Source organism: Rhinolophus sinicus, linkage group LG16, assembly GCF_036562045.2.
Source record: "Rhinolophus sinicus isolate RSC01 linkage group LG16, ASM3656204v1, whole genome shotgun sequence".
NCBI lineage: Eukaryota > Metazoa > Chordata > Mammalia > Chiroptera > Rhinolophidae > Rhinolophus > Rhinolophus sinicus.
The window spans coordinates 18064882-18081430 of NC_133765.1; the positions used below are offsets into that span (position 1 = coordinate 18064882).

Here is a 16549-nt window from a genome sequence, read left to right on the forward strand (position 1 = left end):
ATAACTCAAAACTCTGTGATGTAGCAGGTTCCTTTGGAAAAGAGCTGAACTCGAGGAAGCCATTGTTGTGTGAAGCTGCCCCACTGCGCTTGCCCAGGTCCTGTCAGCAGGACTTGATGGCCTTCAACCCTCGAGCTGCACTTCCTGCCCGAGAGGCCACTGGGGACCAAGGGACAGAGGGGGAAGAAACAACACTATAGGAGGCCAGGGCGAGGCTCTAAGGCGGGCTCTAACTGACCCCAGTGGCCCAAGTGCCAAACACAGTCCATCTGCTCAAGGGAGACAAATGAAGGGGACGGGGGTGGTGGGCTGGCGGCACCGTCCTTGCAGGCGCCACCACTACCCAGCTCCAGGGGCACACACGCCGGCAATCCCACAGGGCCTCACGCCTGGTAGGAGGAATGCTCTGCTGTCACGGCACTGAGATGCTTAGTCACTTTTAACAAGGGCCCCCCAAGTTATTCGGCCCATCCTGCCCGTGCTTCTGAGTCCCCACGAACACCATTCCCACCGCAGGCTCTGCTGTACGGGACCCACCCTTCTGGGAATACCCCCCACGTGGCCACCTCGATTGTGCTACCACTTCACTCACTCGCTCGGTCGGTCGTTTTCCATCTCTTTTCTGGATGACTTTCTCAGCTCACATGCTGAGCAGTAGAGGCCGAGGCCTGGCCCGGTCCCTTCTGGTCCCACCTACTCTCGATCCCCAAGTGATCTCGGCTGGTTGCTGGCTTCCCGTACACCTGGTGCTAAGGATTCCAGGTTTCTGCCTCCAGCCTCACCTCCCCTCTGACGGCCACACGCGCCCATGTCTCCCAGGGGCTAACCCGACTCCTAATTCCCTGGCTCTCACGAATGCGTCCGCAACTTCCTTCTCTGCCAATGCCAACTACGACCTTCCAGAGCTATCCTCGCCTCTTCTCCAGCGACAGGTCCTCTTTAAAACAAGCCGTCCGAATGTCTGTCACGACCTCTACTGCGCCCACCCCACTGGGTCAGTGGCCTCCTCATCCCAAATGCTGCAACAGCCCCCAGCGGCCTTCCGGCCTGCCTCCGCCCCCCCATCCCCCGCCCGTGCCCATCAGCCAGTGAGGTCTTTTAAAAGTGTAATTAGCTTGAGTTTCTCCTCTTTTCCAAAACTACCCAGGGTTTCACACCTCACTGGTGCCTGTGGAGCCCTGCCTGACCTACTCCACAGCCCCCAGCCCCCACAACCCTTTACTGGGCTCCAACCACCCGGCCTTCAGGTGGGGCCTCCAGCAGCTGAACTGTGTCTGCCTCAGTGCCTTTACATCTGCCATCTCCTCTTCTGGTGCTCTTCTCTGTCAGTCACATGACACCCATTGCTTTTCCATGGCACTGCACCAATGGCCCCTCCCCCAGAGACTCCTCCCCCTCCTGCTTTATTTCTCTACACGGCGCCTATCCCACCTAGCATTCAGTTATACAGTTGTCGTGTAACGCTCCCCCGTCTCAAGCGAGTGCCACGAGAGTGGACGCTGTGTCTGTCCTGGTCCTTGCCATATCCCTGTGCCTGGCACAGCGCCTAGCACTCTGCAAGAGCTGGTAAATATTAGCCGAAAGAATGACTGAACGAACAAAGTGTGTGAGGTTCTATTTCCTCAGGCTCGGTACGGAGGGCTGACGTCTCCTTCTACATGCTCGACAGTCCCAGTGAGTTAGCCCGTCAGTTCACTCCCTTGAAGTACCTCTCCTGCCAGTGTGGACATGTGGAAGGGGCCAAACGTGAGGGCAGGACCTGTGCAGGGACTTTTGGCTGTTTCTAGATGAGGACAGGTGGCTCAGAGAGGACAGCGCTGGGCTGGGGGGCAGCATGGCCAGGTCTTGACTCAGGTCTTCTGACGTCTCACCTGGAGCTCTGCTCTCGCCCCTTCCTACCCTGTGTGGAGCTGGGCCCTCCCATCCCCTCTCCAGTCTGCACAAACTATGTCAGGCCACCATTCTGGGCTCCTGCCTGGGGCTGATACAGCGTCTGCCCCAATGCTTGTCCATTTGCCTTCACCCTCCTTCCTGCCAACCATGGCACTTGTAGGCCTGCCTCTGAGGGGCTTGGTCACCCCAGGTCTCCTGCCTGAGGGCTGGCGGAGAGCAGTGTGCTAATTTGCCTCCTCCTGAGTCTCTGCAAGCACCAACATGGTTGGCAGCAAGAACACCCTACAGCCACACAGAGTTTTAGGTCGTCTGAAAGCTAGCAGGGGGCAGTACGGCTGCCTCGTCCTCATGTCCAGGGAAGAAAGACGCAGCGCACTGTCATCGCGTGTGTACACAAGACAACCATGTGGCTACGATGAGGCCACACCCTGTGTCTGAGGCCAGCCTTCCCTGCCATTCGGGCACTCCATCCCACCAGCCTCTCTGCAGGGGCCCTGGGCAGCCTTGCCAAGTCCACTTGGTCACTGAGGGTTCCTGGAATTGCCCTAGAAGCTCCTGAGATCCAGACCAAGGCACTTTTCCTCCTGAGACTCCAGAAAACAGAAAAGCTGAGAAGCTGGCGCAGAAGTTGGAATGCATTCTCTGTCCCACCTAAAATCCCATGGCAGGCCCCCAGAATGGGGCAGGCCACAAGCATGGAGTGAAGCACCCCCATGAGGGCAAGCAGGCTGCCTGCTCTCACTGCAGCAACCTGGGCCTCTCCCAAAAAAAAACAAAAAAACACGAGAAAGTGGGTGTGTGTTTAGGGGTGGGGCTGGGAGGGGCAAGAAACACAGATGAGTAACAAACAGCTCTTTCAGGAGAGCAAAACATCCCCAGGAGCAAGCAAGAGGAAGCAAGCAAGTAGATTTCAGGCAGAAGGTGACATAGCCTTCTGAAGAGGAGGGACTAGGTGTTATTCACCTTCTAGCTCAGAAACCAACATGTGTTAGAGGAACACACTAGAACAGTTTTAAACCAAATGCCAGCGTCTTGTCCCTGGAACCCGATGGATGCTGAAGGTACACCACTCCGTCTGAGCACAAGTGTGGCCAGGCCCTCCCTCTCCATCTGGCCCTGCGTGAAGACTCTCAGGCCTCCACAGTTACTGCTCTCAGACGTCCACGCCCCAAATGGACAGTCAGTAGCTAAAGATCATCTTCCATCCTGACTAGGAAGGGGGCCGGGTGGCCTTGCCCAAGGGACAAGGTGCTTGGAAAGGCAGTCCTAGGCTGCAAAGAGCCCTCTGAGGCCTTTCAAACTCTTCCCCAGGCCCACTCCAGCTCCTGGATCACACAGCCACTCCCTTTTACAGATGAGGGGACTGGGCTCCACTGAATCAGCCACAACGAACAAGCAATGGGGTCCTTCTGTTTCCCACAGCTCCCGCAGCCTCCATGGAGCCCCCACCCACCATTCCTGCCACACCTCCTATGCTTTCGGAAGCATACCCTGTGCTCTTGCCAGACCCAACTGCCCCAGCACCCTCTCTGTGCCTCGGCCCATTTTCCCCCCTCTGCCCTCAATGCCCACCCCAACTGTGCCTGTGTCCTTCAAGCTCCAGTTCAAATGTCACTTTGCCCACAGGCCTGACTGACCCCAGCCAGGACACCTCTCTGAGGTCTCCCCAGAGACCCGGCACCCACACTCAGTGTTGGGTCATATGAGCAGAGACACTGCTCCCCTGTGGGGTGGTGAGTCAGTCCCTGGAGGGCAGGCCCAGTTCACTCCTACCCCAGCACAGGCCCTGGGGGAGCAAAAGCTCAGTAAATATTTGCTTAATCGAATTTGGCCAAGGAGCCACCTCTAGACAGAGCCAAGGCGGCGGGACTCAGTCCCCAGGGCTGGGAAATCACTTGGGCAGAAAAAAGCCGGTCCGGGGCTGGGCTGCCTCCCCAAGCCAGTCAGACTTCGCCTACCAGGCGGGTTCCTCCATCCTGAGACGTGGACTCCAAGGAACCCTGGTCTCCCACTGCCTTCTCATCCTTGGAACAGAGAACCCCAGTTCTCGGCCTAGGCAGATTCCTGCCATCATCACCCAGAGAGGCTCAGCACCGCCCTCAAAGCAGAGCCCCCTCAGATCTCCAGCAGGATCCCGAGCCCCAGCCCTGAGGCCCTCACACCCCTCCCCCCAAACACCCCCACCGCCTTTTAAGGTAAAAAATATTGAGACGGGAACATATCACAAACGCGGTGGGTCGATACTCATCTCTTGCTCTAAATGCCTCCAAGGAACCTGCTCACTGCAAGAGCGATGACCGAAAACTGCGAGCCGTCCGTCCTCGGGCCCAGGCCTCCGGGGCCCTCTCCTCCGTTTCAGCCAAGGCCACGCGTCAGCCCTCCCACCGCCCGGGTCGCCTCCTCCCCATTTCCCCGGGAGGGAGACCCCGCCTCAGCGCCGTTCCTGCAGGTCGCCCAGCCCGACCCCGCACCAGTGGCTGGTCGGGGCCCCCTGCGCGGCATCCCCAGACGCCGCCGTTCACCCTCCCAGGCCCGCAGCCGCCTCCTCCCGCTGGCTCCTCGGCCAGGCGGCGCCCCCTCCCCAGCACCTGCTGGACCCGTGGCCGCCTCCTGCCCACCTCGCGGGCATCCCCGCCCTCGCCACCCCACCCCCAGCCGGCACCCCTGTCGCTGCGCCCCGGCGCCCCCAGCCCGGGCGGATCCCCAGCACAAAGACCCGGGCGGGGCCCCGGGTGGGGGTGGGGTAGACGCCCCGGCCGCGCCCCCGACCCCCCGAGGCTCAGCCGCACGCTGCGGGCGCGGGCGTGCTCACTCACCTCCAGGCCGAGGCACGGTGCATCGGCAGAGCTGCTCCGGGCGGGCGGGGCGGCAAGCGCGGACCGTGGCGCCCTCGTTCCGCACGACGCGGGCAGCGGCGCCCGCGCGGGGACGTGACCGGACCGCGGGCGGCGCACACGCTCCGGCCGGCCTGGCTCCCTCCGCCTGCTCTCCCGCGCCGCCCGCCGTCCGCCCGCGGGTCCGCCCGCCCCGCGCCGCAGCCGCCGGCAGGGGGCGGAGCCGCGAGAGCAGCGCGTTGCCAAGCCAACCGCGGGCGGGGGTGCCGCGAGCCCGCCGGTGACCACGCGCCGGGCGCCGTTGCCGAGCCACAAGCGCCGGCTAGCTGCCCATTGGGTAGGAGCGGCTGACGGACGCGTCCGCGATCCAATGGTGGCGGGCAGGGGCGGCACCGTGGCTCAGCGCGCGCCGCAGTCCCGCACGCGTTACCCGCTCCTGCATCCCCCGGACCCGGCTTCACCCAGGCTAGGGCGCCAACCCAGCGGGATCGCTTCCCGCAGATCCCCAGACCGAGCCTGAGAGCGGCGATGGCCCTTGCTCCCGCTCCCCTCCCCCGGCCTGAATTCGAACCCAGCTTGGCTCTTTTTGAGCTCTGCGCCCTTAGGCAACCGACTGACCTCTCTGGGCCTGTTTTGCATCGTGGGGCTAGTGACACTTGCTTCCTTGAATTGTCGCTACGTTCCGCTAGAATGTGTGAAAGGGTTGTGCATGCAAATGCTAAAGGTTTATACTGGTAAGGTTTGTGCAGCGATGGGAGGGGCGTTAGTCATCTTTTCTCCTACACCCAGCATGTAGTGTCTCTTCAGGGTCCCTGTCAATCCTGTCCACAGAAAATTGCCCTGGAAGGAGGGAAGGGAGTAGGGCCCAGGACTTATCCCCCAGACCAGAGAGGCAGGAGGGAGGCAGCTCAGTTAAGGCCATCGTCCCATTGGTGCCTTTGGGAAGATTAAATAGAAGGCATGGAATGCTCAGCAAAATGCATCCGAGGGCAGTCTGCCAAATTTCTGCTTTCAGTTTCAGGGGAAGCCCATCTGTGGGCCTCAGAGCCAGGAGCCCCTCACTTCTATGCTTAAAAGATATTAATTTCTTCTCTGCCTTCTCCATCATGGTAACCTGAACCTTTGTGCATCCTAGAGTATCCCAGGTAAAATGCAGATGTTCCCAGCTAACACAGCCCTGATCACTTTACACCTTCAACATCATCCTCTCTGGGAATGTTCCCTCTGCTGTGAAATGGAGACCATTGCACTACCTATCCGCAGGGTTGTGTCCCACCTGTGAAGGGTTTGCCTAAACTGTCAGGGACCGGGCAGATGTTGGTGATGGGCATTCTGAGGGCTCACTGGAGGTGGCCAATGAGGACCAAAGGAGTGTGGCCAGCACTTGAGGGCTCCTCTGTGTGTATGTCCTCCACAGCAACAGGCTGGGTCAGGCTGGGCCTCTGCCCAGAGGACCACACAGAGGTCAGCTGCTGTGACGCCAGGAAGATAACGGGCACAGGCCTTGCCCTGAGGTGGATCAGAGATAAGAGGGGGCTGAAGGTGAAGCACAGGCCCAGCTCTGTTGCCATTACCTGTAGGCCTTTTGGTGACTTATCCGGCTAAGCGTCAGCTTCCTGTTCTGTTAAAAGGATACCAATAGACTGTCCCTAGAGAATGATTCTGAGGGGAGATGCACATCGGCACACGTTCAGGGATGAGTAAGGGCAGGATCAGGGGTCAGAGTCGAGCTGCTCACAGGGACAAACCTAGATGCCAGCACGGGATGACCTTGTACAGCAGTCCAGGTGTGAGATCAGAGGCTAGCCTATGGAGGGGCCTAATGGGGCTGGCTCCTGCCTCCCTCACCTGACCTTGATGGCCACCTCGAAGTGAGAGTTCAGATGGTATCAACCAATGATTGTACTCCTTCATACAGCAGTCATTTACTGACGGCCTCCTCTGTGCTGGGCACAACTCTAGGATTTAATCAGACCTGGCCCTGTCTGCTAGACCCTCTTGTCTTTGGGGCAGCAGCAGACAGCAGAACATAATCCGCCTTTAGAGTTGTGTGAGGCCTGATGGAGGAGACCCACCAGGGCTTTGGGGGTATGTGGCAGGGGGAGACCTGGGTACTAGGACAGCAGGAGAGGCATGGAAGTGGCTGATGACTTGGGGCAGGAGAGAAGCATGTTCCAAGATGAGGAAGGCACTGGGTGGGAAGGAGCGTGAGGTCTGGGAGAACCTAGAGAAGACCAGTGTAGCTGGAGCCAGCAAGCGTGTGAGGATGCCAAAACATAAGGCTGCAGCGGAGTTGGGAACAATCACACCAGGCAGACGGCCCTTGTGTAGGGTTGGGGACATTGGCCTAAGAACCACTGGAGAATTTTAAGGTTAGCTTTTTAAATTCCAAAAGGACAAAGGTAAGTTTTTATTTCATATGTATAGTAGGTGTGTTCCTACAACATGCATTGTCCTAATAGGCAGAATTAGATCATGAAAACATCAACTAGTCAGCCCAGAGAAAATAAGAAAGCAGAGAAGTCAGTGTATGAGGTTGGTGTCAGTGTAGGGCCATGGGATCACCAGGCAATTGTGTGTCAGGAGATGGCTTTATGGTGGCTGCAACCATAGAGAGAAGGAGCTGGCCTTGGCAGAGGGGGGTGACCAATAAGGGGGCCCACACGAGATGATGGAGGAAGTGATGGCACTTGCTAAGCAGTTGGAGAGGTGGCCAGGAAACCAGGGAGGGGAGGGTCCCTGTCATGCGGGGTGTCATGCAGGGTCTCAGCTCCCGCTCCCCACTTTGGAACGCAGGATATGGTGAGGCCAAAAAGGAACACCCACGGAGCCATAGATAGGGGAGTCATACCACTATAGTCTCGCTGGCGGCTGGGTTGGAGACATAGGAGGCAGGAGCCACACTATCCGCAACCTGCCGTCCACTTCTCTCTGCCAACCAACCCCACTTGCTAGCTGCAATCCGCCGGGCTAACTGCAATCCGCGCTTGCTAGCTCAGCCACCATCTTCTTGCTAGCCCCCATTTTCCTGCTAGCATAGCCACAGCAGTTATATTAGTGGCCAATGGCTCATTGGTTACAGCTGACAGCCAACTAGCCACAGCTGATGGCCATCCAATCACAGTTGATGGCCATTTACTACCCGAGTGAGCACCTTTCCACGTGAGGCCGAGAGCCTGGAAACTGTACTCCTGGCTCTGTCCCATAGTCCCAGAACTCCAGGAAGGGAGTGTCTTGAGAAAGAAGACATGGTCAGCCATGTCACGTGCTATTGTGAGGGAGGCCGAGTAAGCTGAGGACAGAGAAGTGTCCCAACAAACAAAGGCAGGCACAGGTGGGGGTCTGTGTGCCAGGGGTTCAGGGAATGGGGGCCACACCAGGCTAAAGCTGGACAAGTGGGTCACGATGAGGCATGGTGGGCCCAGGGTACCAGGCGAAGATGTGTAGTCCCTAGGGCTGGGGCCAGTACCCCCTACTGAGTCCTCACTGGTTGGTAGAATAGGACCAGAGACAACACCTGGGGCTCTGTGCTAGAAAGAGGAAGCGAGCCCTGGTGATTGAGCCCACCTGGCACCTCACCAAACCAGCAGGGACAGCTGGCCAAAGAGCGACCCCTGGAGGTGGTGTCAAACCCTCCCCCAGGAAATGACCAAACTGCAACCCCAGGGGAGTCCATGCCATTGGCATCATGACCCTCCATCCCAGTGGAGCTTTCTGGTTCATCAATCACTGACCCCTTCCTGGCATACCAACCATGCCGGATCAGGACCCTTCCCAACACCCGTGTCTTGTGCCTTTGCCCTTCTGCCCTTCATGAGGCCCAGCTCCCCCAGACCTCCTATCCTGCATGTCCAGAGCCCCTAGGACCCTGGAATTCCTTATCTACACATGTGTCAACTTGCGCTGTAATGACCAGTGCCGGATGACTCTCCCGCTAATCTCCCCACTTCCCAAGGGTGGGGGTGGTGGTGTCTCGTTGCCTATGGACCTCTGGCGATGGTTACCTCCTGGCTGACTCTGCTCTGTGCCCACCCTGTCCTGTTCCCCAATCCCTGCTGGACAGTTAGGCTGTGGGAGGGCCAGGTTTGTCTCTCCAGTTTGTTTCCTTGGGGTCTGTGTACCCCAATTCCCACACATTTGAACAAGCCATTGCAGATCTGGGTTAGTTATAAATAGCCAGGCCTGCAAGTCTCCTTTTAGCTGAAAAGAAGCAAAGTGAACAAGCAGAGAGGCACACCCGGCACGCGTTTTATTTTTGATCTTCTCCTTCTGTCCCAAAAAGAACCCGGGTCCTGGTACTCAGCATTTCTCAGTGTGGAGGCCCCAGGGCAAACGCCTGAGAAATGAAACCCAGGAGATGAGGGCCCTGGTCTGGACACGTCTGCTGTGAGGCCTTGGGCACTTGAGTTGCCTCTCTGGGTGTTGGTTTCCTCATCAAGGGGGCAGCAGTGGCAGTGATCCCCTCTAACACTGTGACTTTCTGATTTTGACACCCTCCCCTTTGCTCCCATCCCCTCGGCTGTGCTGACCCTGTGGCTCCAGCAGCAGTGGTTCTCCATGGGCTTTCTTGGGCAGGCCAGACCCAGGTGCAAGTGAGGCCACAATCAAGCCCTGATTGGATGATGTACAAATTCCTCACGCTCAGGCCTTTGCTCAGGTGTCCCCAGTCAGGAACCTTCTCACTCCATCAGTCAGCAAAATCCTTCTTGGAAAGTCAAATGGTCTCTTCCCCACAATGAGCTGGGGAGGGGCCACCAGGTCTTGGCTGAGAGGGACCCATGGCTGGGGCAGGCAGGGAACCTGTGGGCAGGTGCCTGCATAGGAATGAGAGTAGGCGCAGGAGGCCCAAGTGTGTGTCTGGCAGTGGTCTGGTTGGAAGGGAGGCCTGATGGGGAGAGAGAGACTCAGGCCCCCAGGAGAGGTGGCTTGTGGGGACCACTGATAGGTGCTTCCACAGAACATGGACTGTAGAGTTTTTGTCTTTGCATCCCACTCCTCACCCCTTACTGTCACCCCACAGGCCCTTGCTTGTAGCTGGAACTGTGCTGGTGGAATTTGGGAGACTTCCTGTGCTAGGCCCAGATGTCCTGGGCACACAGTGACATTCCCTTACACAGAGCATGTTCCCATCCAGTACTCCATTGGCATTGCACAGCCCCCTGCCAGGTAGGCCCATTTTAATAATGAGGAAACCAGGATCAGAGAGGTTAAGTAACTTGCCTTAGGTCACACAGCTGGATACAGCCTAGGTTTTTTTTTTTTTTTTTAATCTCTGTGTATTAAATCTTAAAAAGTCCAGTACTCTTGAAGCAATAGGAAACTGCTTTTCCTGTGCTGCGAGTGGCCTGAGAATAAATAGCTGCTCCCAGCCCAATGAGTAGCTGGCCAGGGATACTGGGAGCCGCTGGACCTGCTGCCCTGTCTTTCTGCCCCTCTTACCCTGGGGCACCTGCCATTTGATGTCCTCGGGGGAGTGAGGGAGAAAAGCTGGGATGATGTCTTCAAAGAGGAAATCCCTGGTGCTAATTGGCACTCAGAGACCTTTAGGCTAATTAACCTGTTTATTTGTCTCTCTAGAGTAAATTAGAGGGTTTAGCTGGGGAGGGCGGAAGAGAAAGGTGTTTGCTTGTGGCTACTCCTGTTTGGGCTATAGATGGCTTCTTGCTGGGTAGTGTGGGCTGCTGGGGAGGGGGTGGGTTGCAGGGCAATAGGCCGCCTTCATGCCATAAAGAAGGGTTGCCCTTCCCGTGCACTGCTCACTTTCCCGTGAAGGCTGCTTTGGGCACACAGGAACTAGGCCCCTCAGGTGGTGCCACCTGGGCCGGGCCTGGGTTCTCCTCCTGGCAGCCAAGTGCAGACATTCCTCACAAAGGACCAGGGCTGGAAGGAGCGAGGTAGAGTCTCTTCATGGGGGGAGAATCACTGCAATTGTGCTTCTCCCAGCCCCAGTGCCCCAGCCATGCCATGCAGCTCCTCTTCCTTCAGGGCACCAGGCTCCTTCAAGACTCCCTGGCTAGAGGCTATGGATGTTGTCACCTTTGGCTGGGGGCACAGCTTTTTGGTGAATAAAATGCTGGCCTGTTCGCTCTAAATCTCCCCCCCCCCCCACTCCAAGCTTTTCCTCCTGTCCCCAAGGGCCAGCCAGACTGGTCTGGGGTCTCTAGCAGTTTAGAGATATTGTGGTTGGGAAGAAAGGGCTTGGCTGGTCCCCTGCTCCGTGCTTCTCTCCAGTGCAGGTGGGGAAGGGAGGGGGTCTCCTTGTGTGACTGAGTTCCCCCAGGGCTGAGCTGCTGTGCTCGCTGAGGGGTTGCTGGGCTTCTCAGCCTACTGAGTACCTCTTTAAGGTTGATACCCCCAGTCATAGGTCACCAAAGGCTGGCACCTTTCCAGGTCCTCTGGAGCCTGAAGGCCCCCACCCCGCTTGTCACGCACAGCCCCCTGCTGGCTGCCCAGTCCCCCCGCCTGGCAGCAGGGGCATTTGCAAATCATCTTGTCCAGCCTCCTGGAGGCTCTGCAGGACTCTCCTCGCTCCTGCATGCCACCCAGCATGGGCAGGTGGTGGCGACCCACCCTCAGTGCCCTTTCCTGTCTCACAGGGGCCCAGGGCATTGTCATTAGCGGCCTGATTCCTTTACTGGTGTGGAAGCTGCAGAAGGAGGAGGAAAAGATCCAGGAGATCCTCCTGGACACCCTGGCGGCCTGCCTGCTGGAGGACGCCACCGAGGCCCTGAACAGCCACGTGGTGCCCTTCCTGAAGGAGAAGCTCCTCAGTGCCAATGACAACATCCGCAGCAAAGCTGCCTACACACTCATGGCTGTCAGGTGAGGCCTTGCTGTATGGATGGAGCAAGGAGGGCGGGAGTAGCCAGCCCTGGGCTTGCTGCTGGTGCACAGAGAAGGCAACTGAGCTGCCCCGGTCTTATAGCAAGTCCAGGGGTTTGCAAACGGAGAAATCTGGACCCCCGGGAGACATGCAGCATTGTCTGGAAACGGTTCTGATTGTGCTAGCGTGGGCATGAGGGGGTGCTCCTAGCATCCTGTGTGTAGAGGCCAGGGATGCTGCTGAAGATCCCACAGTGCACGGGACAGCCCCTCACAAAGAGTCCAGTGGTGTGAGGTGAGAAGCACTGCCGTTGCCTCAGCAGCATGGCTGTGGAAGCCCTGAAGGGGGGCCCAGGACTCTGCATCTTTGCTCTAGTTCCTGAAGGTGGAGGCCCACCAACCTTATAGCCTAGCAGCCTCAACGTCAGTGCCAGTGGCTGGCCAACCCATGCTTCCCAAACTGGGACACCAGGCACCCATATCTTTTGAGATGTTATTAAGAGTTTTGCCAACATGAAAGTTCGATGGGCAGCAAAGTTTGGGAAAGGTTGATTCAGTTAAGTTCCTTGGGGTCCTTGGTTGCAGGAGGGATGTGCACTGATGCTTCTGCAGGGTCCAGGGGAGCATTTCCTGGGAGCCTTTCTTTTCGAGGGACAGTGTTGCCCTTCTCACACTTTGGGAAGGTCTTGGGAAGTCCACCATTTTCATTTCCACAGCTTCATACAATGCCAGGATTAGAAATGAGCAAAAGTGTCATCTCGCCTGAAGGTGGCTGCTGTTTGCATGTCTTAGCCTATTCTGGCAGCTGGGACTCTTATGGCGTAAAAACGAGTCCTGTGGTTTGCACCCTGGGCCCTGCTCCTTCCGTTTTGGGGCTAGGGGAACACATCTGGTTTCTTCTTCCCATGATTCCTTCCGAAAAGGCTCTATCACCTCCTGGCTCCTGGGTGGTCTCGCCTTCAGTGGCCCCAGGCCATGCTCCCAGGTTGTCTGAGTGTAGGGGTGAGGCTCAAACCTCACAGCAATGCTCCCCTGCACTCCGACGCCCAGCCCTGTCCAGGCCGGGTCCACCAGGGATGGTCCCAACATGAGTTCTTTCCTCTGGTGTCCCCCTGGGGTGGTCCCGGGTCCTGCTTCCTTCCCCTGAGCAAAGCCACCCAGCTGTCCCCTCTCTGGCCCAGCATCCCTCTGGAGGGCAAGAAGCAGGTATGGAAGTTTGACGTCATCCCAATCCTGGTACACCTGCTGAAAGACCCTGTGGAGGAAGTAAAAGCCAACGCTGCTGGGGCCCTCATGTACGCCACGGTGACCACTGCAGGTGAGCTGGCCTGCTGGCTCGGCATCCAGGTGGGCAGGGCATCCCCTGGGTGGGTATTGGCAATGGCTGGAACCCAGGGACATGAGGCCACTTTTTCCTGAGCTGGCTGTCGACTGTGCTGGGCAGTAGAGACCCGGATATCTCAGCCTCGGTGTCTACAATTTGCTGGGAGTGCCAGAGCGATAAGTGACCTGGGGGAGAAGTGCAGCGTGCAGTGGGCATAGGACAGGGGCAAACCCTCCTCTGGGATGGGCATGGATGTTGACTCAAAGGACAATGGGAGTTAGGAGGGCAAAGCAGGGCTGGACAGGTCCCAGCAGCAAAGAGAAGAGTGCTCAGGGCAGAAGGGTTGGGGGCAGGGGACAGCCACACCTTTTAGCAGGGGAGGAAGGGTAGGGGGAGACAGTAAAGGGTTAAGGAGGGGTGTCTCCTTTACACGTGAATGTCTGTGTCCCCCGCTAGACTGTAAGTGCTGTGAAGTCCAGCAGTATGTGTCTTATTGTGGGCCTGCTGCAGAGTAGCTGCTCAAGAAATATTTGCCACATAAATGAATGGTTGGATACACATTTTAAGAGACTACTTGTGGGGCCTGGCCTAGGTTGGAGGCAGAGCGAAAGGGCCTGCGTGGGGGTGAAAGAGGGGACTCGGGTAGCAGAGGCGCCTCCCCTGCACTGTGCAGGCTGGAGGCTGGAGGAGACTGGGGAGTGAGAGGAGGTGGGCACAGACCCCTTTAGGAAAACCTGGTGTTGGTGACTCACAGGGAAGTACGCCGCCCTGGACGCAGAAGCCATCCAGCCGCTCCTGAATCTGCTGAACTCCACCTTGAGAAAGGCCCGCCTGAATGCCATCAAGGCCCTCACCATGCTGGCTGAGGCCCCCGAGGGCCGCAAGATCCTGCAGATCTACGTGCCCCGCTTCCGCGTCCTTGAGGTGGATACCAGCGAGGCTGTGGGGCGGGCGGCCCAGATCGCCATCAAAACCATTGAGTGGAAGCCCTGAGCCTGACCTGATAAGCCCCGTGCCTTAATAAATGGGCTGAATCTCTTTCTCTTGGGTCTGAATGGCACTTCATGTTTGTGAAACATGGTCACATCTCTCGCTCCGTCCAAAGGTGAAATGCCTGACCGAGAAGGACCAGGTGACTGGTGGCCAGGTGAGGCAGCACAGGCTGAACTCAGGGCTCAGGGACAGGTGAGTAGCAGCCCTGCTCTCTGTTGGGGCCAAGAATTCCCTCAGAAGGTAGAGGGCAGGGCTGAACCCTCCAGGGGATCAGGGAGTTGAGTTGGGGGAAGGAACACAGCTGGACCAGACACCACCTTAGCTTCGGACACTGGAGTGACAGGACCTTGGGGTGTGGCTGGGCATGACCCTGCTCAGCCAGTTCTGCCCTCTTCCCACACTGGGTGGCAGTAAAGAAGGTCAAGGGTGCCATCCCATGCGGGCTCTTGCTGGAGGAGGATGAATTGTAAGAGGCCCACCCGGGGATGACTGCTCAGGACAGATAGCTCAAGGTCTTCCTCCCAAACAGCTGCATTCTTCTCCAAAGCCAGGTGGTCACCTGAGGCCACCCCCCCCCACATCCCTCCCCCTGCTGTCTGCCTGGCCCCAGGGCTATCTGGTTTGCCTCCCCCTGTGTCTCCACCTACCTTGCTTCTCTCCCCAAGTGAAACTGGCTGAGGAGGCTGGAGAGCTGGGGGGAGGTACTGAGAAGCCACGTTTGCATGGGGACCCCTTAATCTCCTCCACCAATCCCTGCCTAGTCTGTTAGGGTGACAGTTCTCGAGCAAGTTCTGACCTCTGTTGGAGAAGCTGCAGGAGTGGGGCTCAACTTAAGGGCTGGACTCCTTTGTCTGGGCTGAGCTGGGCCTTAATCTTTCCCTCTGAACTTTTTGAGGCTCTCTGCTTCAAAGGAGGTCTCTCTCATTACATCACCACCCAGCAGCCATATTTCTGTGGAATAGAACCTCCCCAGCTCATGGCACGCTCACTTCTCCCATTGTAAGTATTATCAGCAGAACTAGAACCCCCAAGTGTCTGGCCATCTTTTCAGTGTCTGGGGCCTTCACTTTCCTAGAAGAAACACAGAGAAGTCTGTGTCCCTGGAATTCCAGGATTAGCCCAACTAGACCCAAGAGGGCCTATTCTGAAAGGGATTGGCTGCTGGGCCCAGCTGAGGGACAGGTTAAACCTCATTCTCACAAAAGTCTCCATCAGGTGAAACCTTTTCTCCTTCAGGAAAGCAGGTGCTTCAGGGGCTCCAATTCCTCATGTTCCCATCCTGCCTTAATGCACAGCAGGCAGGCTCCACTCTTACTGCCTCAGCAAAGGGCTCTGACTGAAGGGCTCTGGCCTTGCTGCCAAGACCTGTGTGTGTCCTTTGTGATTGATCCATGCGGTGGCCCCGATGTGGATGTTCCCTTCCTGTGGCAGTTGTCTCAGTCCTCCTTCCAAGAGGGTTATGCCCTCTTGGTTTCCTTTGGAACCCTCTTTCTTCTCTACATTACCAGTGGTGATAGTGTTTCTCACGGTTCTGTTCTAGGCACTCACTCTTCCCACTCTCCTGCACAATCTCATCTGCCTGACCATGGGCCTCCTCTACTAGGTTCCCTTCTGAACTAAGCTTGCCTGCTGCCTTCTTTCCCCCACTCTGGGTCTTCAGCCCCTGTCTCACTCCTGAGTTATCCAAACTTAATATCTACCCTTAAATGTCTTCAGGAAAGAATTAACACCAATTCTTCACGAACTATTCCCAAAAATAGGAGAGGAGGGGACACTTCCCAACTCATTCTATGAGGCTAATATTACTCTGATGCCCAAACTGGATAAAGACATCATAAGAAAAGAAAACTACAGATCAATATCCTTTATGAATATAGATACAAAAACACAACCAAAATATTAGCAAACCAAATCCAGCCAACTAAAAAGCATTATACACCATGACCAACTGGGATTTACCCCAGCAATGCAAGGTTGGTTTAACATACAAAATCTATGTAACAAATACATGGAATGAAGCATAGAAACCAGATGATCATCTTAATAGATGATCAAATTTGACAAAATCCAACATATATATACCTATACCGTGTTTCCCCCAAAGTAAGACCTAGCCGGACAATCAGCTCTAATGCATCGTTTGGGGCAAAAATTAATATAACACCCAGTCTTATTTTACTATAATATAAGACTGGGTCTTATAATATAATATAATATAATATAATATAATATAATATAATATAATATAATACCGGGTCTTATATTAATTTTTGCTTCAAAAGACTCATTAGAGCTGATTGTCCAGCTAGGTCTTATTTTTGGGGAAACTCCCAAAAGTCTCCTCTCAGAAAACTAGGAACATAGGGGAACTTCCTCAACAAGATGACATATGCAAAAACTCATAGCTAACATCGTACTCAATGGTGAAAGACCGGATGCTGTCCCTCTAAGAGCAGGAACAAGACAACGATGTCTTTTCCCGCTATTTCTATTCTATGTTGTACTGGAGGTTCTAGCTAGGACAGTTAGACAAGAAAATGAAATAAAAGTCATCCAAATTGGAAAGAAAGTAAACTATGTTTGCAGACTACATGATTTTGAATATGAAAAAAATCCCAAGGAACACACTTAAAAACTATCAGAACTGATGAGTTCAGCAATTTTTTTTTTTTTTAAATTGGGG

General features: G+C 56.1%; 2 protein-coding genes across 3 annotated transcripts in view; one reads left to right on the top strand and one right to left on the bottom strand.

The window, feature by feature from the left end:
* GNAZ (G protein subunit alpha z) overlaps nucleotides 1-4905 on the bottom strand; it is a 50269-nt gene extending 45364 nt beyond the window's left edge. Inside the window, exon 1 of the mRNA XM_074321015.1 lies at nucleotides 4710-4905. The gene's annotated coding sequence lies outside the window, so the exon portion shown is untranslated. The remainder of the gene's footprint in view (nucleotides 1-4709) is intronic.
* RSPH14 (radial spoke head 14 homolog) overlaps nucleotides 1-13921 on the top strand; it is a 76784-nt gene extending 62863 nt beyond the window's left edge. For both annotated transcript variants that reach the window (XM_019710337.2, XM_074321412.1), the window contains 3 exons: nucleotides 11324-11549; nucleotides 12731-12867; nucleotides 13628-13921. In XM_019710337.2, the coding sequence (XP_019565896.2) occupies nucleotides 11324-11549; nucleotides 12731-12867; nucleotides 13628-13866 (602 nt within the window). In that variant the 3' untranslated portion in view covers nucleotides 13867-13921. The remainder of the gene's footprint in view (nucleotides 1-11323; nucleotides 11550-12730; nucleotides 12868-13627) is intronic.
* The last annotated feature ends 2628 nt before the right edge of the window (nucleotides 13922-16549 follow it).